The 24,319-nt window shown below is 41.6% G+C and overlaps 1 protein-coding gene across 2 annotated transcripts in view; it reads left to right on the top strand.

Annotated features, from left to right (window-relative positions):
- Positions 1-24,319, top strand: part of LOC124612436 (colorectal mutant cancer protein) — a 602,106-nt gene that overhangs the window by 504,188 nt on the left and 73,599 nt on the right. For both annotated transcript variants that reach the window (XM_047140650.1, XM_047140660.1), the window contains exon 4: positions 10,435-10,548. In XM_047140650.1, coding sequence (XP_046996606.1) covers positions 10,435-10,548 — 114 coding nt within the window. The remainder of the gene's footprint in view (positions 1-10,434; positions 10,549-24,319) is intronic.

The following is a 24,319-nucleotide window of genomic DNA, read 5'->3' as shown; positions in this document are numbered from 1 at the left end:
TGGTGTTGTAGTAACATACTTCATCACATAGGTTTCAAGATCGAGATTTGTTTCGTAACTTCATTCGGATGGAAGGGGAGACAAGATACAGACATGAGGCAATCTACAAAACCATTATATAGGTTGATACAAAGTTTCGCTGTAGCAAAAACTTGCAGTGTGTAACTTGCGTTTGCTTTCTGACATAGACTGGCAGTCACGTTAAGATTTATGGCCACTGAGGAAGCATTCCAGTCGTTGGCCCATGCAACAAAAATTTGCAGCACATACATTATTTATAATAAAAACATCTACTAATGCAGATAAAACTTTTATGAAATTAACAAGCAAGCCTTAGAATCTTTTAGAAAACGAAAGTGAAAAAGGAACTGGAAATAACTAGACCAGAAACTGCTACCTTTCTTTATACAGCGTGGTCAGAAAAAGTCTGAAAAGCTTGTAAGAGTGTTGCAGGGTGGATAGTGCTGGGAAATATTGTTAAGAAAAAAATCGGTATGTTTCGCCGTTTCTGAAAAGCTTGTAAGAGTGTTGCAGGGTGGATAGTGCTGGGAGATATTGTTAAGAAAAAAATCGGTATGTTTCGCCGTTTCCGAGCTATTGGCATTGAAGTTAGGCATCAAGCCGTTGCCAGCGCAGCTTCAAGCGACCCACCAGAGACGGCGTCGCCAAACATGTTCTTCATTTGGTTTTCCTAAAACCGAACAAGCGGGCGATACTAGGACCGAACCCGAGCCAAAGGCTCATCTACGACATGAGAGCAGCCGACACTAACTGTATCTAGTCGCAACAAGGCGGCATCCACATTGCACAATGGGTGCAGACAAAAAGAAAAAAAAAGAAAGGGAGGACGTTTAGGGTTTGACGTTCCGTCAACAGTGACACCATTCGAGATGGAAAACGAGCTCATATTACGGAAGGAAATCAGCCGTGTCCTTTTCAGGCTGATATGTTTCCTATAGTCCTTTACAAAGGAATCATCCCGGCCTCTACTGAAAGTGATGTCAGAAGATCACGGAAAACCTAAATCAGGTTGGCCGACGGGGATTTGAACCTCTGTCCGCCCGAATGCGAGTCTTTATGAATGGACTCCGCCATATTGCTCTGGCTCCTGTACTTGTGTGCTATGGTATCGTGGCACGCGGATTTCAGAGTGTGCCAGGACTGCAGGCATTTACCTTAAAATATTAATTACGTACCTTTATCTTTTCATGTGATAATTACAACTTTATGCCTACCTTTCTACAACGCGGAACCTGAATAACATGTGAATAAAATTTACTGATTCATTGTGTTACTTTTATTTTTTCACTAGGGCAGCAATCATGACCGTGTAGTCTTATGTATGAAGCTCAATTGTATATGAATTATTCAACACAGTTTGCATCACCTGTATATCTGCGAAAACTAGAATAATTACCAGTTATATGCAGTTGTTTCAGGACTATTTTTCTGGTTTTTTTCTCGCAATGGCGAGCAATTGGTAGGGTATGGTATCTTGTACGAGAGTACTGGCAGGGAAAATGTGTTGTGGATGTGTGTCTGCAAATCATTTGAATTGCCCTTAAAGTATTTAAGAAGATATACACACAAATAAATTCGTGGTGTCTGTCCCGCCCGGAATCTTGTATATGGCTGACTTACCTTGTCTGGTAAACTGTTGACTATAAAGATCTCATTTGTGAAATTTCAGTAACGTTATTTATCTTTTTAAAAATGTGTGTTCTGGTAAATTTGAATAGTGTCTTGCTATGTTGCAGGGATTATTGTGTTTCAAAAGAACAAATGATAATCTCATGTTTTCGAAAAACAGCTTGCCTTGTTCCCCAATTAGCCACTGTCAATAAGGTCTGGTCTCAGGTCTGCCACGATTCTGAAGCGTCAGAGAAAAAGTTTGCCATGTCAGGTTTTTGAATCATGGAGAAGAACGTGACCAATGAGGCGGAGCATCGGTTTTACGTCACAAACTGAACTTAGGAGATCCATATTGTACAAAGTAATACGTAGTTGAACTCCATATTTGATGGTTTTTACATTATAGACTACGTGGTATAAGCTGTTTCAAAGCAGCAGCACCTGAAGGATCTCTCTAAAACACATTGTTTGAGGTAAGGTTTGTTATAACACAATGACAGCAAACTACATATCGGAAGTTAAAGTTTTTTCGTTTTTGATGCTTTTCGTGTTGTAACTTGCGTGCTATGATAGTGTACAGTTTCAGTTCTGTGCTGAATGGTGATTTAACAAAAGTGCGTCATTTTTCGTACATTTCGTCATAGTTAAATATCAGATAATGACATGTATAGTTACAGTCTTTAATCACTGTATACCATTAACTTACAATCTGCTGTCATGGTGAAGCCGTAGAGGAGTCGATAAGGAGTTAGCTATACAGGTTAGTCAGAAGCAGCCTGGAAAGCTTGTAAGGGTGTTGCAATGGGGGCGGGGGTGGCCATAGAAAACGTATATCAGACTGAAGGAACGTTAGGGATTTGACGTTCTGTCGACAACGAGGCCATTGGAGGCGCAGCACCAGGGCAGGTCAAGTAAGTTGATAAAGAAAATCGGCCGTGTCCTTTCAAAAGGAACCATCGCTGCATTTGTCGTGAGTGACTTAGGAGAAACACTGGAAACCTTAATCTAAATGCAAGTATAGTGTATTTTCATTGCGATTAATCAGATCGGTTGGATCCGGAATCCTTATTACAAAGTTACGTATCCTACTTACTTTACATTTTAATTGTTATCACAGTTGAAAGTTGGGTATTCCTGCAGAGAATCGTAGATTCTTATCAAGAGCAAAGCTTTCATCTATGGTCAGTATATGCTTTCTCATTAATCTTCTTCAGTTATTGTGAAAGTTAGATGAAAATATATGATGGCGAGTAATGCACAGTGTTGTAAGCAACTGACAAGCACGCGCTTCTCACGTCCAAGTAAGTTCCCTCCCCGTCCTGCGTGTGCACTGGATAGTTGCATCTGTTCGTGTCAACAAGTGCGGGTGCCAACAGCGTCTATCGTGAGTACTGATACACTGCGACGTTCGTAGATTTTTAACAAGTTGTCCACGTGAGTGAATTAGCAACACGCATAACGCAAACGGCACGTTTTTAGGCAAAAATAATCATTTGTGCTTCCCACAAATGGCCCAAAACATTATCACTTATGATATCTAGAAAAGATGTCATAAAACGTCGCCTAAACTCCAGCGTCATGATAAATGATGCTTGTATTCGTGCTTTTCATAAAAGAGAACTAAACATGCGTAGATAATAATTTCAGTTGTAGCTTGATATCATTTTCTTCATAAGCGGCTGACTGTTGTGTCTGTTGTTTGAGTCCTGAAAGAAAATGATTGGCAGTATCCCATGCTGCGTATCTTGTTTTCAGTTGACAGGTGACACTCGCATTTCATGAAATCTTATACAGAGCATTGACGATTCTCTTTGTGTAGGCAGCGTTCCTCGTAGATCTTCTTGATCTAGTTACCAAATAAATTAGCTGCTACCAGCCATTTTGTAATAAAAGTGTAATTAAGTATGCGTTACGTATTTGCACGTGTCATTATGTACAGTTCGTACTGGGCTGCAATTTGAGACTAAGTAGAGACATCCTTACTTTAAGCTAAAATCGTTCTGTCAAAAGTTATATTGCTTTCTGGAGAAAAACTAACGACGTTTGTAAAATTTATTTCAACTTAGCTCACTAGATGCTTGTCAGTTGCAGGTTCTAAGTGTAATTAATTCATATAATATTCCGTGTTAAAACTTACGTTTTTATTTAATGCTTTGTAATTGAGTGTATGGCCAGAAGACTCTAAAAGTACAACTGGACGTAAAGAGTATGTGAATAAAATAACGAATACAAGACTCGACTGATTTCTCATAAGAATTAAATAATAAATATTCTACACGCCTGTCAGTTCAAAGAAATTCATTTTTGGAAAGCAATAAGCTGCTTCTTAAACAAATAATCATAGTAATAATCACACATGTTATTAGTTTTCCTAACGGATTTATAACTACGTAGCAAAAAGTAGTCTTTAGTTTGGTTGTGCCGCAGGAAGCGCGGCTCAACAGTAGCATTAGGTGACTTACAGTTTTGCACTCAATTTGCGTTAGTCTTGAGTAGTAAATACGTAAGAGATACACTAGTAATGATCAGAAATTGTCCTAAAATTAGTACTGAAGAATTAAACTATATATGATTAAGTAGATGAAAACAGATTATTTGTTGTAGGTCTGAATATTTCGATGTAGTTACTGGCGAAAACATCAATAATGTAGAAAGACCTTGTCGCTGAGTAATTTCATCACGGAAAATTAAGACCTACTTATACCGTCTGTAATCCAAAATAGTGTATGGAAATGTGGAATGATTAACGTGTCGGGCTTCCGCACCTCGCTTCAAATGATCACTGTCAGTTAAGGGAATTGATTTTTTTTTTCATTTTTTGCTTTTATCTGTTTGTCATAATTCTTCGGGAACTATGTCGTAGCACACTATCCTACATTTTACGTCCCAGGAAGCTGCAATATGCGCTTATTAAATGCAATTCTTTATTTTCTACGGTGGTATTTCATCGTGACTTTTCTGAAATTACATAGTTATGAGTTACTCGAAGTTGGAGGGTAGTGGCGTCAAGTCAGTGTGTGCCGAGGGCAAACTCTGTTACTGGTAGTAGTGTTAGTAGTTAGCAGCTTATTGCAAACTATTCAAAGAAACACCCTCCGTGTGGTTTTGTGTCATATTCTGTAGAATTAATGTATCGGTACGTGGGATCCATTTCTGAGTCCTCGTTGCCGTGGGATATCGTGTGAAGACCTCCACTGGACTGAACGGTGCCTTTTTATTCGACAGTGCGCTGGGTGCAATGTCAGCGATAGCTGCCGCTATCCTTTTATAGCATCGTCTCTCACCACACTGCTTGTTAAATGTGGGGCATTTTTATTGGCCGTGCCCTGCGCTACCGCTAAGTTCTCGTGCTGTGACTTGACTGAGGGACATCACACACTGTCAGCTGCTCTGTCTCGGGCAGGCTGTGTGCGGGAATCAGCACGCGTTGCCGCCCCCCGAGAGTTCGTGCCGAGCACCCATAACGCCGCCTTGACGGGCCGTGACGTACGCGTGCTTCCGAGATACGCATCGGCGCCGTGCTTCATTTACTGACACTCGGCCGATCCCCTCGCTTTTACAGAAACCTTTTGTTCATTGAGTGGGCCTATCCTCGCATATATTCACAAAAGACACGGATCAGAATTCAGTATTCCGATAAACGTCAGAAGCTTCATTGTTTACTAGCTCCTGTTATTCTATCCGTACAAGTTTATATTACTGTAATACATTGTCGGTCGTGAAGCAAAGAAGTATGCTGAGGTTCGCAGGACAGCAGAAATATTCCATCAAAAGAGTTCTTATACGTGTTTGCCTATTTCTTATGTTACTCCGTAGTCTGTTGGGTAAGTATAAGAGACAAGTTTTTACCATGAAGAAAGAGAATCGTGCTCACCTAATGTTTCGTGACGGACAAGCCCGAAGTGGTAGCCTCTCTGTCGTTTTTTTGTAGTTTAATATTCCCCTGTATTTGCTAATGGTTTCTCTTCCTTTACCAATACATACTGTCACAAAGCAAATATCCGATCCAACAAAATTTCTCGTGACCCCCCAATACAATGTCATTGTCTATGAGTTACTAAGACGTAGCGTCAAAATAAGATAGAGTGAAAAAAATTTGCTGTGACGAGAAAAGTAAAGAGGTAAGTGGAGCGTTGCTTCATACGGGTTGGATCACCTAACCCGCTGATCTCAAATATTTCCGGGGCCGTGGAAGACATCGGTATTATGTTATCATTCAAATTGCTTCTAAGCATGTTATAGTCTTAGGTGGAGATTTCAATTTACCAGATATAGACTGGGACACTCAGATGTTTAGGACGGGTGGTAGGGACAGAGCATCGAGTGACATTATACTGAGTGCACTATCCGAAAATTACCTCGAGCAATTAAACAGAGAACCGACTCGTGGAGATAACATATTGGACCTACTGATAACAAACAGACCCGAACTTTTCGAATCTGCATGTACAGAACAGGGAATCAGTGATCATAAGGCCGTTGCAGCATCCCTGAATATGGAAGTTAATAGGAATATAAAAAAAGGGAGGAAGGTTTATCTGTTTAGCAAGAGTAATAGAAGGCAGATTTCAGACTACCTAACAGATCAAAACGAAAATTTCTGTTCCGACACTGACAATGTTGAGTGTTTATGGAAAAAGTTCAAGGCAATCGTAAAATGCGTTTTAGACAGGTACGTGCCGAGTAAAACGGTGAGGGACGGGAAAAACCCACCGTGGTACAACAACAAAGTTAGGAAACTACTGCGAAAGCAAAGAGAGCTCCACTCCAAGTTTAAACGCAGCCAAAACCTCTCAGACAAACAGAAGCTAAACGATGTCAAAGTTAGCGTAAGGAGGGCTATGCGTGAAGCGTTCATTGAATTCGAAAGTAAAATTCTATGTACCGACTTGACAGAAAATCCTAGGAAGTTCTGGTCTTACGTTAAATCAGTAAGTGGCTCGAAACAGCATATCCAGACACTGCGGGATGATGATGGCATTGAAACAGAGGATGACACGCGTAAAGCTGAAATACTAAACACCTTTTTCCAAAGCTGTTTCACAGAGGAAGACCGCACTGCAGTTCCTTCTCTAAATCCTCGCACAAACGAAAAAATGGCTGACATCGAAATAAGTGTCCAAGGAATAGAAAAGCAACTGGAATCACTCAATAGAGGAAAGTCCACTGGACCTGACGGGATACCAATTCGATTCTACACAGAGTACGCGAAAGAACTTGCCCCCCTTCTAACAGCCGTTTACCGCAAGTCTCTAGAGGAACGGAGGGTTCCAAATGATTGGAAAAGAGCACAGATAGTCCCAGTCTTCAAGAAGGGTCGTCGAGCAGATGTGCAAAACTATAGACCTATATCTCTTACGTCGATCTCTTGTAGAATTTTAGAACATGTTTTTTGCTCGCGTATCATGTCATTTCTGGAAACCCAGAATCTACTATGTAGGAATCAACATGGATTCCGGAAACAGCGATCGTGTGAGACCCAACTCGCCTTATTTGTTCATGAGACCCAGAAAATATTAGATACAGGCTCCCAGGTAGATGCTATTTTTCTTGACTTCCGGAAGGCGTTCGATACAGTTCCGCACTGTCGCCTGATAAGCAAAGTAAGAGCCTACGGAATATCAGACCAGCTGTGTGGCTGGATTGAGGAGTTTTTGGCAAACAGAACACAGCATGTTGTTATCAATGGAGAGACGTCTACAGACGTTAAAGTAACCTCTGGCGTGCCACAGGGGAGTGTTATGGGACCATTGCTTTTCACAATATATATAAATGACTTAGTAGATAGTGTCGGAAGTTCCATGCGGCTTTTCGCGGATGATGCTGTAGTATACAGAGAAGTTGCTGCATTAGAAAATTGTAGAGAAATACAGGAAGATCTGCAGCGGATAGGCACTTGGTGCAGGGAGTGGCAACTGACCCTTAACATAGACAAATGTAATGTATTGCGAATACATAGAAAGAAGGATCCTTTATTGTATGATTATATGATAGCGGAACAAACACTGGTAGCAGTTACTTCTGTAAAATATCTGGGAGTATGCGTACGGAACGATTTGAAGTGGAATGATCATATAAAACTAATTGTTGGTAAGGCGGGTACCAGGTTGAGATTCATTGGGAGAGTGCTTAGAAAATGTAGTCCATCAACAAAGGAGGTGGCTTACAAAACACTCGTTCGACCTATACTTGAGTATTGCTCATCAGTGTGGGATCCGTACCAAGTCGGGTTGACGGAGGAGATAGAGAAGATCCAAAGAAGAGCGGCGCGTTTCGTCACTGGGTTATTTGGTAACCGTGATAGCGTTACGGAGATGTTTAATAAACTCGAGTGGCAGACTCTGCAAGAGAGGCGCTCTGCATCGCGGTGTAGCTTGCTCGCCAGGTTTCGAGAGGGTGCGTTTCTGGATGAGGTATCGAATGTATTGTTTCCCCCTACTTATACTTCCCGAGGAGATCACGAATGTAAAATTAGAGAGATTAGAGCGCGCACGGAGGCTTTCAGACAGTCGTTCTTCCCGCGAACCATACGCGACTGGAACAGGAAAGGGAGGTAATGACAGTGGCACGTAAAGTGCCCTCCGCCACACACCGTTGGGTGGCTTGCGGAGTATCAATGTAGATGTAGATGTAGATGTAAGCGCTTGAAATTTTTTTATGTCGGTTTAAGTTTTGCGAGTAGAGACAACGATATCAACTTTGTTTTTCTAGTGTTAGTAGGCTCTCCTTAAATTATCGTAGCATCGTTGATATGAGGGTGGTGAATTCAACGCCATATCGTTAACCTAGTAGTTTTGTTGAAATTGAATTACGTACATCAGTCATGAGCTAACTCATAACAGTGTACAAAGTAAGGAAGTATGACGCATTATATTACGTATGTGAAAACAGAGTACTGCACGACACAGATACCAGTGTCGAAGAGACTTACTTATTCTCTGTAGACAGCGCTAATACGTCGAATGCTTTTAAATGTGATCAAATGTCTGTAGCGAGTCATTTCTTTACGGAGCACACAGGAGGAGGAGAACAGTTGGGTCATACACATAAAGATATCCTGACTGACAGCGTCCGTCAGTATGTTAATTTTCAGAATGAACAAAACTAACATAGTTACAATGCCAGTGGAAGGAGTAAGGGGTATGCATGCAAGGAGTGGAGCGAGGGAAGTTTCTGTTCTGGTTGTCGTTTTTCAAAATCCACAGATTAGGTCCTCTGGAACAAGACCAACGTTACTCGCAATTATTACACAAATGAATTCCATTCCTGTCACCCGCTATGCTTGTAGCAGATAGACCTGTTGCGTTACATAAGACGTCTGAAAGTTTGCAGTTTTTTCTTCAAAGTTCTTTTTATCAGCGAATCAACGTTCGCTAATCAGACACGTCAATCCAAGAAATATTTTTATTCAACTACTGATAATCAGCTGCGATTAAGAAATGATGCGTAAACGTTTGTTATGGTGTCATAGGTCCTAGCTGCATAGATATACCCTGTCAGATACAGTGATACCGTCTCTGCTATATGAAGTACCAGTGTGTGGCAACAACACGACTTCAGATGAGGCCCTGGTAGTAGGGTCTGAAAACGAGTATTTTGGATGATGACGGACATTTCCGTAACATGCTGAAACCAAATAACTCCAGGGAAGAATCTATCGGTACTTCCTATCACGGTTTCCCCTTTTTAGGTAATGTTATAATTTTTTTAGTATAATTACGTATTTGGAAATTAAATAGATATAGCTTTTATTTGTTCATTTGGGTTATTTACTTGATTGTTTATATTCCGGAGCTTCTGGGCACTGCAGCGTACGTTGTACAATAACCGAATTGACGGAAATAGCCTGCAGACCATATAGTAACAAAAATTATTTGGTCTGCAAAGTCTTGAAGTGTTTATTAATCCAGCGACAGTCTTGAGATGATAAAACCTCCCTAAGTGAACCAAGAAATGAATTATTCGTTATATAGGTTCTGGATCGACTTTACATAACTTCAAAGGTGCGGTAAAGATATTACCATGTATCTTTCCGTATTGTTTTCTATTTTCTTCTTCTTCCTCTTCCTCTCCTCCCCGTCTTCAACAGCTTCTTGACAGTAACTGTGGAATTTTAATTGCGTTGGGATTCGTGTATGTCTGCCTCAGACAAAATTCGTATTCTAAATTGCAAAGTCACAATTATTGACTCAGGATAAACGAGCTGAAGAGGGGAATTCTCGAGGCGCAGTGTCTGAGCCTGAGACTCTAAGGGACAACGGACTCTAAGAGAACCAACCATGAAAAATTGTGAGAATATACAAGACGCAGCACTCAAGTATATATAAACAGACCAGTCCGTGAACTGGCAATGAGTAGTCGGACGTGACAGAGAGAGTAAGGTTTTGATTTCCAGTTGCGAAGATTATGTTAGCCAGCTCCTAAATGGTTGTGAACACTGTGCTTTCCTTTAAAAGCTGTCATACTTCACATGTGAATACCAGTACATTACCAGTGTGAGTGATCCTTATTTTCATAGGGACTTTATATTTTAATAGGTTTGTATCCCGTGAATGAAAGAAACAGCAGCTGTGGATAATGGACAGTCTCCTAATTTATTTCGCCCTGAAGCTGACAAGCCTTTTTTGTGAACTTTTCTGTGCTATCGTGTTATTTCCTTTAAGTGCACTTTCGCAACCGGATCGTGGTTCCGTCTCAGGGTGGAGATTTAGCGGTTCACGCCTGAGACATCCGCCCCAGCCGCCTCGCTGCCACCTCCCACCTGCAGCCTGCTATAATGCGGCCTGCCTTTGTCTGTTTCAGCTGCACCTGGCGGCGTTGGCCTCTCTGAAAGGCGAGATCCTGGACCTGTCTAATCGCCTGCACACCGTCACCCAGGAGCGAGACTTGCTCGAGAAGACCCTCAACAAGACGCAGGTAAGCCCACGTGCTAAGTATTGCCGCACTGTAGACAAGGAACTGATCTCTCGATTGTTATTGTTGTGGTCTTCAGTCCAGAGACTGGTTTGATGCAGCTCTCTATGCCACTCTATCATGTGCAAGCCTCTTCATCTACGAGTAACTACTGCAGCCTACATCCTTCTGATTCTGCTTACTGTATTAATCTCTTGGTCTCCCTATACCAGTTTTATCCTCCACGCTTCCCTCCAGTACTAAACTGGTGATCCCTTGATGCCTCAGAACGTGTTCTACCAACCGATCCCTTCCTCTTGTCAAGTTGTGCCGCAGATTCCCCTTCTTCTCCCCAGTTCTTTTCAGTACCTCCTCATTAGTTACGTGAACTGCCAATCCTCATTAGTTACGTGAACTGCCAATCTAATCTTCAGCATTCTTTTGTAGCACCACGTTTCGAAAGCTTTCTCTTCTTGTCTAAACTAGTTATCGTCCATGTTTCACTTCCATATATGGCTACACTCCATACAAATACTTTCAGAAAGGACTTCCTGAGACTTAAATCTATACTCGATTTCCCTTCTTCAGAAAGGCTTTCATTGCCATAGCCACTTTACATTTTATATCATCTCTATTTCGACCATCATCAGTCATCTTGCTTCCGAGACAGCAAAACTCATGTATTACTTTAAGTGTCTCATTTCCTAGTCTAATTCCCTCACAACACCTGATTTAATTCGACTGCGTTCCATTATCTTCGTTTTCGTTCATGTTCATCTTATATCCTTCTTTCAAGACACTGTCTGTTCCAATCACCTCCTCTTCCAGGTCCTTTGCCGCCTCTGCCAGAAATACAATGTCGTCGGCAAAGCTCAAAGTTTTCATTTCTTATCCATCGATTTTAATTCCTACTCCAAATTTTCCTTTTGTTTCTTTTACTGCTTGCTCAATGTATACATTGAATAGCATCGGGGATAGGCTACAACCCTGTCTCAGTCCCTTCCCAACCACTGCTTCCCTTTCATGTACCTCGACTCTTGTAACCGCCATCTGGTTTCTGTATAAATTGTAAATATCCTTTCGCACCCTGTATTTTACCCTTGCCACCTTCAGAACTGAAAAGAGAGTATTCCAGTCAACATTGTCAAAAGCTTTCTCTAAGTCTACAAATGCTAGAAACGTAGGTTTGCTTTTCCTTAATCTTTCTTCTAAGATAAGTCGTAGGGTCAGTATTGCCTCGCGTGTTCCGACATTTCCAAGGAATCTAAACTGATCTTCCCCGAGTTCGCTTTCTACCAGTTTTTCCATTCCTCTGTAAAGCATTCTCGTTAGTATTTTGCAACCGTGACTTATTAAACTGATAGTTCTGTAATTTTCACACCTGTCAACACCTGCTTTCTTTTGTATTGGAGTTGTTATATTCTCCTCGAAGTCTGAGGACATTTTCTCTATCTCATACATCTTGCTCACCAAATGGAAGTATTTTGTTATAGCTGGCCCACCCAAAGCTATCAGTAGTTCTAATGGAATGTTGTCTACTCCCGGGGCCTTGTTTTGACTTAGGTCTTTCAGTGCTCTGTCAAATTCTTCACGCAGTATCATATCTCCAGTTTCATCCTCATCTACGTCCTCTTCCATTTCCATAATATTGTCTTCAAGTACATCGCCCTTGTATAGACCCTCTATATCCTTCACCCTTCTGCTTTCCCTTCTTTGCTTAAGACTGGCTTTCCGTCTGAGCTCTTGACATTCATACGGGTGGTTCTCTTTTCTCCAAAGGCCTTTTTAACTTTCCTGTAGGCAGTATCTGTCTCACCCCTAGTGATATATGCTTCTACACCCTACAGTTGTCCTCTAGCCATCCCTGCTTAGCCGATTTGCACTTCCTGTCGGTCTCATTTGTGAGATGTTTGTATTCCTTTTCGCCTGCTTCATTTATTGCATTTTTAAAAAAATGGTTCAAATGGCTCTGAGTACCATGTGACTTAACTTCTGAGGTCATCAGTCCCCTAGAACTTAGAACTACTTAAACCTAACTAACCTAAGGACATCACACACATCCATGCCCGAGGCAGGATTCGAACCTGCGACCGTAGTGGTCGCGCGGTTCCAGATTGTAGCGTCTAGAACCGCTCGACCACCCCGGCCGGCAATATTGCATTTTCATATTTTCTCCTTTCATCAATTAAATTCAATATGTCTTGTGTTACCTAAGGATTTCTACTAGTCCTCGTCTTTTGACCTACTTGATACCCTGCTGCCTTTACTATTTCATGTCTCAAAGCTGCCCATTGTTCTTATAGTGTATTTTTCCCTGTTCTTGTCAATCGTTCCGTAATGCTCCCTCTGAAACTCTATACAACCTCTGGATCTTACAGTTTATGCAGGTCGCACCTTCTCATATTCCTACCTTTCTGCAGTTTCTTTAGTTGTAATCTATAGTTCAGAACCAATAAATCGTGTTCAGAGTCCACATCTGCCCCTGGAAATGTCTTACAATTTAAAACCTGGTTACTAAATTTGTCTTACCATTATATAATGTATTTGAAACCTTCCAGTGTCTCCAGGTCTCTTCCACCAATACAACCTTCTTTCATGATTCATAAACCAAGTGTTAGCTATGATTAAGTTGTGCTCTGTGCAATATTCTACCAGGTGGCTTCCTCTTACATTCCTTACCACTAGTCCATATTCACCTTCTACTTTTCCTTCTCTTTCGTTTCCTACTATCGAACACCAGTCTCCCATGACTATTAAATTTTTGTCTCCTTTAACAATCTGAATAATTTCTTTTATCCCTGCATACATTTCTTCAATCTCTTCATCTGCGGAACTAGTTGGCAAATAAACTTTGTACTACTGTGGTAGGCGTGGGTTTCGTGTTTATCTTGGCTACAATAATGCGTTCACTATGCTGTTCGTAGTAGCTTATCCGCGTTCCTATTTTTTTTATTCATTATTAAACCTACTCCTGCATTGCCCATATTTGATTTTGTATTTATAACCCTGTATTCACGTGACCAGAAGTCTGGTTCCTCCTGCCACCAAACTTCACTACTTCCCACTATATCTAACTTTAACCTATCCATTTCAGTTTTTGAATTTTCTAACCCACCTGCCAGATTAAGGGATCTGACATTCCACGCTCCAATCCATAGAACACCAGTTTCCAGTTTTGTTTCTCCTGATAACGACGTCCTCCTGAGTAGTCCCCGCCCGGAGATCCGAATAGGGGACTATTTTACCTCCAGAATATTTTACCCAAGAGGACGCCATCATCATTTAACCATTCAGTAAAGCTACATGCCTTCGGGAAAAATTACGGCTGTAGTTTCCCGTTGCTTTCAGCCGTTAGTAGTATCAACATAGCAAGCTCGTTTTGGCTGATATTACAAGGCCAGATCAATAAATCATCCAGACTATTGCCCCTGCGGCCACTGAAAACGCTACTTGCCCCTCTTCAGAAACCACACGTTTCTCTGGCCTCTGAACAGACACCCCTCCGTTATGGTTGTACCTATGGTACGGCTATCTGTATGACCGAGGCACGCAAACCGCCCTACCAACGCAAGGTCCATGGTTCATGGGGGGACATCTCGATTATGTCGCATAAATGTTCGTTGGGATTCATGCTGGGCGATGTGGGTGGCCAAATCATTTTCTGGAACTGTACAGAATGTTCCTCAAACCAACCGTGAACAGTTGTAGCCCCGTGACTCGACGCATTATCATCCAACGAAATCCGGTCGTTGTTTGGTTGCAAATGGTCCCCAAGTAGCCGAACCTAACCATTTCCAGTAAATGATATGTTCCGTTGGACTAGAGAGCCCAATTCATTCCATGTAAATACGGCGTACACCATTATGGAGCCACCACCAGCTTGCACAGTGCCTTGTTGATAACTAGGGTCCATGCTTCGTGGAGCCTGTGCCAGATTCCAACCCTACTATCAATTCTTACCAACTGAAGTCGGGAGTCGTCTGATCATGCCATGATGTTCCAGATGTCTAAGGTCCAGCCGATAGGGTCACGATCCCACGAGAGGCACTGCAGGCGATCTCGTGCTGTTAGCAAAGGCACTAGCATCGGTCGTCTCCTGCCGTAGCCCATTAATGCGAAACTTCGACGCACTGTCCTAACGGATACGTTCGTCGTACGACCCACATTTCACGCACTGTTGCTTGTCTGTTACCACTGACAACTCTACGCAAACGCCGCTGTCCTCTGTCGTTAAGTGAAGGCCGTCGGTCACTGCGTTGTCCGCCCTGAGAGGTGATGCCTGAAATTTGGCTCTCGATACACTCTTGGAATTGTGGATCTCGGAATATTGAATTCCTTAACGATTTCCCAAACGGAATGCCCCATGCGTCTTAACTCCAATTACCATTCCACGTACAAAGTCTGTTAATTTCCATCGTTAGGCCATAATCTCGTCGGAAACCTTTTCAAATGAAGCCTTAGTCTCGTCGGCGACATTTTCAAATGAATCACCTGAGTGCGAATGACAGCTCCGCCAGCAGTGCACAGCTCTTTTATACCTTGTGTACGCGATTCTTCCGTCATCTGTATAAGAGCATGTCGCTACCTCAGTGTACTGTAGAAACAGGCGAGTGTTTTATGGCGTTGGGAGAAATATGTTGGGGACAATAAGAGAACAAAAATAAGAAAGACTAGCCCAAGTTTATTAATGTTTATGGTAGACATGCAGCACCACCGTTTTTTAGGGTTCTGTACCTCTGTCCGTCAAAACGAAACCCTTCGAGGTAAACTTCGTTGTCTGTCTGTCTGTGTCCGCCTGCTTATCTGACTGGTAACGTGTTTGCCTACCATACAGGGGCGTCGGGTTCTATTCCCGACCGGGTTGGAGGTTTTCTCCGCTGGGACTGGGTGTTGTCCTGCCCTCATCAACCATTTCACCATCACCGACGCGCAAGTCGCCCAATGCGGCGTCATCTGAAGTAAGACTTGCACCCAGCCCCGGTTGTGGCTTCGCGGCCATCAGTGGAACACGATCTTTTTTTTTTTGTGCCTGTCCGACTATTCAAAACACTTGTTTTCGGGGACGTGTAGACATAGAAAGTTGATATTTTTATCAAATTCACTGGTGACCCATAACATTTTGACCACTTGCTTAATAGCTTGTTGAACCATCTTTGCCGGCCGAAGTGGCCGTGCGGTTAAAGGCGCTGCAGTCTCGAACCGCAAGACCGCTACGGTCGCAGGTTCGAATCCTGCCTCGGGCATGGATGTTTGTGATGTCCTTAGGTTAGTTAGGTTTAACTAGTTCTAAGTTCTAGGGGACTAATGACCTCAGCAGTTGAGTCCCATAGTGCTCAGAGCCATTTGAACCATTTGAACCATCTTTGTAACGTAATATATCGGCGACTCTTCGTATCATCGATTCTACAGTTCGTCGGTGGATTTGTGGAACTGTGTGGCATCAGGTGTCTACGCACAAATCATGTAATCCCCGTAAATAACTGGCCACTGATTTGTGTTCGCGGTAGTGGCGTTCGGTAGCGACCTAGATGAAAACCAGCGGATTCACATAAGACGAACTTGGTGGCCAAGACATTAACGTGATTTCGCTACCATGCTCCTCGAACCACTGTAGCACGATCCTAGCTTGTAGACGGGCTGTTTTTTATCATCATGTTTTCTTCTTTACTAGTTGTCATCTGTCCTGTGCTAAAGTAGGCCTCTTCCATTTCTGTCGATTCTGTGCCGTCGGTTTGCACCGTTTTCCAGCAGTCTTCGCCTTTTACGAGAGATGGACATGCTGTTAGGTAAACAATTATTTTTTTTTTAATACGGAGTGTACATTAAATCTGGGAACACTTTCAATTATTTATTGCACAATAACTAAACATTGTACAGATGTCATAATATTGCATTTTCAGGATAAACTCGGAAAGTTTATTCGATATGCGAACCATGAGTGGCCCGGCAGACGTCAGTACAGTAATCGAATTCTTGCCATACCCGTCCCAGCATGGCACCGTACACTGTGGCAGTCGCTTCCCGTATTCTCCCCCGGAGCTCTGCTACATCACGTGGTAGAGGCGGTACATACACCAGATCTTTAATGTGTCCCCCATAGTGAGATCTGGTGATTGGAGGGTTATTTGATGAAACAGCTGTCCCCTTCTTTAGCGCAGCCGACCCATCGATGCGGCAGCTCCGCGTTCAGGTACCCATGAACTTCATGATGAAAATGGGGTGGAGTCCCATCCTGCTGAAAGATGAACGGATAGTCCGATTGCATTTGAGGCATCAGCCATTGCTGCAACATGTCCAAGAAGGAATATCCAGTGACAATGCTCTCGGCGAAGAAGAATGGTCCGTATAGTTATCGACGTGACAAGTAAAAAAAAAATAAATAAATAAATAAATAAAAAATAAAAAAAATAAAAAAACATTTACCTTTGGGGAATCACGCTCAAATTCAGTGCATTCATGTGGATGCTTTGTACCCCAGGTTCGACAGTTGTGCCTGTTCTCGTTCCCATGAGTGTGAAAAGTGGCTTCGTCGCTATAAATTAAGCTACCGACAATACATCCCCATGCTCCTTCAATTGTTACAACTGCGAACAAAACTCAAAACGCTCGTCTTTGTCGTCGTCATTGAGCTTCTGCACTAGCTTCAATTTGGATGGTTTCATGGACATCTTCTGTCGCTGTACTTTCCACACTGTCACTGGAGCCATTTCGACTTCACGGGATGCACGACGCAGCGATTTCTTTGGACTCCTTATGAAAGTCTCTCGTACGCGCTCCACATTCACTTCAGTCACACTGGGACGTCCGGTTCTCTTTGCCAGGCTCAAGCAGCCCGTCGTAACGAATTTGTTGTGCCAGTGGTAAATGGACTTCCTTGTTGGTGGCTTCTTACCGTACTTGGGTCTAAACATTCTTTGAGCAGCTGTAGCACACTTGTTTTTGTCTAACTCCAGCGCACAGAAAGCTCGCTCCGCACCTGAACTCGCCATGTTTGCGACTAGCGCTGACGATCGGCAAATTACCAAACTTTCAGGGTTTCTTTTTCAAATGACATATGTATGATATCTGTAAAATGTTTGATACTTGTGCAATAAATAATTGAAAGTGTTCACGGACTTCATATACACCCTGTATATTGCAGCGATTCTCATGTTTGCAACAAACTTCTTAAGCCTAATCCCGTGATAGTCATGTCTCCAATGCCACACTTTTACATTTGTTTACTAACCTCTGTGATGTTGACGTAACCCATTATGGCCAGGCAGTATCTTTTTGATATTATTCAGAATCTGGTAGTAAATGCTATCTGTATCCGCTCTGAGTATCCTGAAATCAGTGTGTTTCCTGTATTACGTGAAGTTTGTCAGGTTTAGAGAATACTATGGGTTTGGTTAGACTATAGCAGCAATGAATCTCCTTCATTACCGCAATTATTTTTGTTTCTGTGTTTATTTTTAAGTATTTATTATCTGTATTAAAATGGCCACTCACTCCCGAGTGGCGAAACACATGTTTTTTTTGGGAGATGCTGAATATAAATTTTCGTCACTTCCGTCACAAGCCACACGCCCGGTATCACTTTCCACATTCATCAGTAAGGAAGCAATAGCAGCGCCGAAATGTTATAGCAGGAAGGGAAATCAACTGATTCTTCATTGCCTGATTGATCCTTTGCCTCGGGGATAAAAACGTGCCAGTCTGCAGCTAATTCAAAGCTGTCCAACTAAGCACATATCAGAGTTTGACTGTACTTTATGACGAAAGCATGTTAAAAAATATTAGTTGTAAAAAGAAAATAAACAGAGAAGGGCGAAGGACAGCTACGTCTTGGTCCCAAATTACTCTTTCAAGACCACATATTTCTAAAAATTCAAATGGCTGCAAGCACTATGGGACTAAACATCTGAGGTCATCAGTCCCCTAGACTTAGAACTACTTAAACCTAACTAACCTAAAGACATCACACACATCCATGCCCGATGCAGGTATCGAACCTGCGACCGCAGCAGCAGCAGCACGGTTCCGGACTGAAGCACCTAGAACCGCTCGCCACAATGGCCGGCACATATTTCAGAGTAAGCAATATAATAGAAGAAGAATGTTTCGCTATTTATTTACCAAGGAGCACAGAACTTTTTTTTATTTTACACAAACATTTGTCACATATAGCAAATAAAGCCAACATATACTGTTAAGTCATTTTGAGCAATTTGAAGTGTATTCAGTCTTTCTTCATTTGCGTATTATGATACACTCAGAGACAAAAAAAGATCACACACACACAGAAATATGGACACACACACACATACACACACACACACACACACACACACACACACACACACCACGATGGAATTATCCGAAAGGGAACGGAAGTCAGTAGATGTGATACACATGTACAAACAAACGATTACAATTTCAGAAAAATTGGATGATTTATTCAATCGAAAGAACTTCACAAATTGAGCAAGTCATTAACACGTCGCCGGCCGCGGTGGCCGTGCGGTTCTAGGCACTACAGTCCGGAACCGTGGGACTGCTACGGTCGCAGGTTCGAATCCTGCCTCGGGCATGGATGTGTGTGATGTCCTTAAGTTAGTTAGGTTTAAGTAGTTCTAAGTTCTAGGGGACTGATGACCTAAGATGTTAAGTCCCATAGTGCTTAGAGCCATTTTTGAACCATTAACACGTCGGTCCACCGCTGTCCTTTATGCAACCAGTTATTCGGTTTCCCATTAATTGATATAGTTATGGGATGTCCTCCTGAGCGATATCGTGCTAAATTCTGTCCAACTGGCGCGTTAGATGATCAGGACCTCCAGCTGGTTGGAGGGCCGTGCCCCTAATGCTCCAAAAGTTTTATATTCGGGAGAGATCAAAAAATGGTTCAAATGGCTCTGAGCACTATGGGACTAAACTGCGGAGGTCATCAGTCCCCTAGAACTTAGAACTACTTAAACCTAACTAAGCTAAGGACATCACACACATCCATGCCCGTTGCAGGATTAGAACCTGCGACCGTAGCGGTCGCACGGTTCCAGACTGTAGCGCCTAGAACCGCTCGCCCACTCCGGCCGGCTCGGGAGAGATCCAACAACCTTGCTGGCCAAGGTAAGGTCTGGCAAGCACGAATACAAGAAACTCTCGCCTTCTGCGGACGAGGTGTTATCTTGCTGAAATGTAAACCCACGATGGCTAGCCATGAAGGCTCATAAAACAGGGCTTAGAATATCTTCTACATACCGCTGTGCTGTAAGAGCGCCGCGGATGAGAACTAAAGAGGTCCTGGTATGAAAAGAAATGGTACCCCACACCATCACTCCTGATTGTCCAACTGTATGGGCGCGGTAGTCACGTTGGTATCACACTTCTGTCTTCGCTGTTCATCGAGGCTCAGTCCGTAGCGGGACTCGTCATTGGAGACAGTTCTACTCCAGTCAATGAGTCTCCAGGCCGAAGACGTGTGGAGACGCCCCGGACAGCGGTGGAATACCAACCTGACTGTCACTCACCAAGCGGCCTGAAATTCAGGAGTGATGGTATGCGATACCGTATCTTTTCATAGCAGGGCCCCATTGGTTGTCATACGCGACACCCTTACAGCTCAGCGTTACGTGAACGATATTCTACGCCCCATTTTGTTTCCCTTCATTTCAAGCAGTCCTGTGCTTACATTTCAGCAAGATATACGAGAGTCTCTACTGCTTGTTTTTTTTATGCTTTTCAAACCCTGCATGTATGCCTGCTGGCTCGCCTTACCTCTCCTCAGTTCAGAAAGTTTGGAGCATTATCGGCAAAACTCTCCAACCAGCTATGGATTTTGACGATCTAACGCGCTAATTGGACCTAATTTGGCACAATATCCCTCAGAAGGACATGCAACAACTCTTGTTAGTCAATACCAAGCCGAATAACTATTTTTACAAGAGCCAGAGGTGGTACTGACTTGGCCGGCCGGGGTGGCCGAGGGCTTCTAGGCGCTACAGTCTGGAACCGCGCGACCGCTACGGTCGCAGGTTCGAATCCTGCCTCGGACATGGATGTGTGTGATGTCCGTAGGTTAGTTAGGTTTAAGTAGTTCTAAGTTCTAGGGGACTGATGGCCTTAGAAGTTGAGTCCCATAGTGCTCAGAGCCATTTGAACCATTTTTTGGTACTGACTTGCTCAATTTGTGAAGCTCTTTCTCTTGAATAAATCGTCCGTTTTTTCTTTAATTGTAATCATTTGTTTGTCCGTACGTGTACATCTCATCTATCGGTTTCCGTCCCATCTTGATAATACCTTCGCGGTGCCCTTTTTTTGCCTTAGAGTGTACTTTGAGTATTAAGTGTCTTATACAAAATGCTGTCCGGTCTAGTTTGCACAAATATGTTTTGCCACAAAATCAGAGGATTTTTCTTTTTGAGAAGAATTTCGTCATCGCAAGTAAATGTGGGAGGAGGAGGAGGAGGGGATACTTTCCATGCGCAAATTTATGATTCATGCCGTTCTCGAAAAACGTATATGTGTGTTTTACCCTACCAAAACCGCTGTGATTGGTATACTACGTTCTCAAGGTGTTATGAAAAAGGTTTTTTTTAATCATTACGTTTCCAAAACGTAGATGCTTACATTTTAGTCGTTTCGTTTCGATACATCACGGCATTATGAACAGTCGTATATATTCCCAACATAGTCTCAGCTCTGTGTATGGCATTCGTTTGAGAGACCTAGCACCTGTAAAGCAATTTCGATGTTTTTCATTGCGGTATTTTGCTCTTGTGTTTGCGTGTACTCATAGGTGAACAGGAAGCTTCACATCGGAAAAATCTGCAATTAGATCCATCTTCTTGCTACCGGATTCTGGCGTAAAGCATATGCAAGATAGAACATTTTCACTACATAAAAGTGTGAATTAAGAATCATACGCAGTGATCAATTGTGATCAACTTGGAAACACAGCTCTTCAGTTTGATTTAGGTAAGATATATTAGAGTTTCAAGGGTCACATTTGCAGTAGCTCCTTGTGTATCGGAACGTGTCAGTGGCTTTATATATTCTCAGTAAAAATATCGCAACATGCTATTCTCTTTTAAATTAATCGCAACCTACCTTTAAACTGAGTCTTTCCTGTGCAGTAAAAATGATTTCAGGTTGTTACTGTAAGTATTTTCATTTTCAGTCAGTACCCTTAATTCACAAGGATGGTTGGTTGGCAAACACGTGTGCACGCTTTACTCCCACCGTGGAAGGGTATAAGATAAAGTTGCAAACAGTGGAGGTCACTTTTATTGGTAGTTTTATATTGATCAATACTACTATTGTTTTCAAATTGCTGCAGACTAGCGATAGTCTTATTGTACATTGTTCATAGTTGACAACGAGTGGAAACATGCAACGTTAACTTTTTTTTTTTTTTTTTTTTTTTTTTTTTTTTTTTTTTTCCAAAATCAACAACCACACACAAATCAAATGCTGCTGAATTAAAACATTAGAGTACTCGTATATCTATAATATTTAATTTACTATTCATATTAACATTTAGTAACTATGTATATGGATTCTGTTCCAAATTATGTTGCTATCTTCCTTGTGCGGTCTTATCCCGTAAATTAAGTGATATATGATTTACAACAAGAAAAAGTATTTGTGAACATTTTGTTGACCACTATTTCCGTTGAAGCTCCTCTATTGGGCTTGATTAAGATGCTTGCATCATCACCAAAGACAATTGTTTCTGCTACATCATAGTAAGAAGGGAAGTGATTTGTAAATAACAAGAGTAGGAGTGGAGCCAATATCTATTCTGTGAAACATTATTAGTGATTTCTTTTTGTTCCGTCAGAAAATAATCTGCGCTATCTAACATCATTCTCTGCTTTCTATTGCTGAAATATGAAATGAACCAATTACTCGTTTCGCGTTGAAAATAGTTAACTTTAAGTTTGCCTGACATGATATTGTGATTTTTCAGTCTAGTGCCTTAGGCAGGTCACAAAGAGATTCTCAGCAGAGAGGCACTCTTGGAAACGGACTGTGTCAAAATCTCTTGTTCGTAGATTAGCTAAACCACTTCTAAGAAAACCGTACTTTCTAAACTTCTCAGGAAAACATGAATAGTGAAACGAGTCTGCAGCTATAATATCTGTCCTAAGACCTTTCTTAAATAGCGGTCTAACAGTGCCATATTGATGGTTTACATGTATGACCTAGAACATACGTGTCGTTAATATTTTGCATGAAATATTACCTAACGTGTGGGAAATTTTACTTTTGTCAGAACTAATTACTTTCCTGATTTCCTGGAAGCCATTGAAGTGACTTCATATTGACTGAATACTTGTGGTGTATGTCATCGCAAATACTGCAGTAATTTTTCTTTTCAGCTGATTGTAATAAGTTTCACTGTTACTTTTAGAAAGTGCTCCGATGGACAGTCACCATCATTATGTACAACAATATTATAGGGTTGAAAACGATAGTTACTAATATTAATGGTTGCTTAAATTAATTTGAAAGTGAGAAACTAGCTGCTGCTCATTCCCACTCGGAATACATTCAAAGCAGGGAAAGGTAAAAGACTAGAGGATAGGATATTTCTATCTTACAAACAGTACTGGCAAATGAGGTTTTTTTCTATTGTTTTAATTTTAATTTAATTGGTATCAGTTGTATGAACACTGCTGCCAAAAAGCACAGGTTGTCATTATGTGAAAATAAATTTAATTTCTTGACATCATATCAAATACTTTTTGCACACAACAACATACGAAATCATGTGATCTGAAGTGATACTCCCACGTGTACAGTTGTAATAAATACACTTCAAAGTTTCTGCAGGCAAATATTTTGAATTTTTTTAGTTAAATCACTGTTGTGTCAATCTTCCGATATCAATCTTCCGATATTAACAGAAAGGCCCAGAAATATTGCTTAACACTTGCTTTTCCATAAGTGTTACGCACTAAAGATCTATAACATTTTTGTATGTGAAGACATAGTCACCTAAGTTACTTTCAATACAGTTTTAAATAGACTCTCGGACCACGATGGTCAACGAACAGTATCAGAGAACAGTGAAATTCAAAGTCTACAGTTACATCCACTGTTAGCTTCAGAAACAGAAGAGTTAATGATTCCACTATAGAAAGCTTCAGAAGGGACTTACCGATTATCAACCGACGTACATAAAGCAGGTGATGCGAACCCTACATTTCATTCATTTCTGAATACATCTCTCTCAAAAATCTAACAAATATTTCCCAATGAAAGTTGTTAAAAATGGTACAAGAGTATCGAAGAAAACGCGGATAATAGAGAGGTATTAAAGTATCATGTAGCATGAATCTGTGAACTCTATCAAGCAACAAAACAATTTAATAATTTAAAAAATGACCAAACTTTTTATTACAGCATTCACATGAGAAGAGTGGGAAAGAGCAACAGCTATTTCTTCACTTTCAAATTAATTTAAGCAACCATTAAGATTAGTAACCATCGTTTTCAACCCTATAATATTGTTGTACATGATGACGATGGTGATTGTCCATCGCTGATTAGGCGTTGTTGCCTTTTCTGGTACAAAGAAAGTACCAGCCTTTACCTGAAATGTTTCGTGAGAATTCTAAAATTATAAATAGGATGAGGGTCGATATCCTAATCTCTGTGTTAAATGTAGAACCTTCTACGCTTTGTCATAAAAAGTGAGTATGCTACACAAAAGATTAGACTTAAAAAATAAACAAATAGCATTTTCACCCTAGAAAACACCCCTGTACATGAACACAGGACATCAGGTATACGACATAAGTATTAG

This window comes from Schistocerca americana, chromosome 1, assembly GCF_021461395.2.
Source record: "Schistocerca americana isolate TAMUIC-IGC-003095 chromosome 1, iqSchAmer2.1, whole genome shotgun sequence".
Taxonomy (NCBI): Eukaryota; Metazoa; Arthropoda; class Insecta; order Orthoptera; family Acrididae; genus Schistocerca; species Schistocerca americana.
This window is presented reverse-complemented; position numbering and strand designations above follow the sequence as displayed.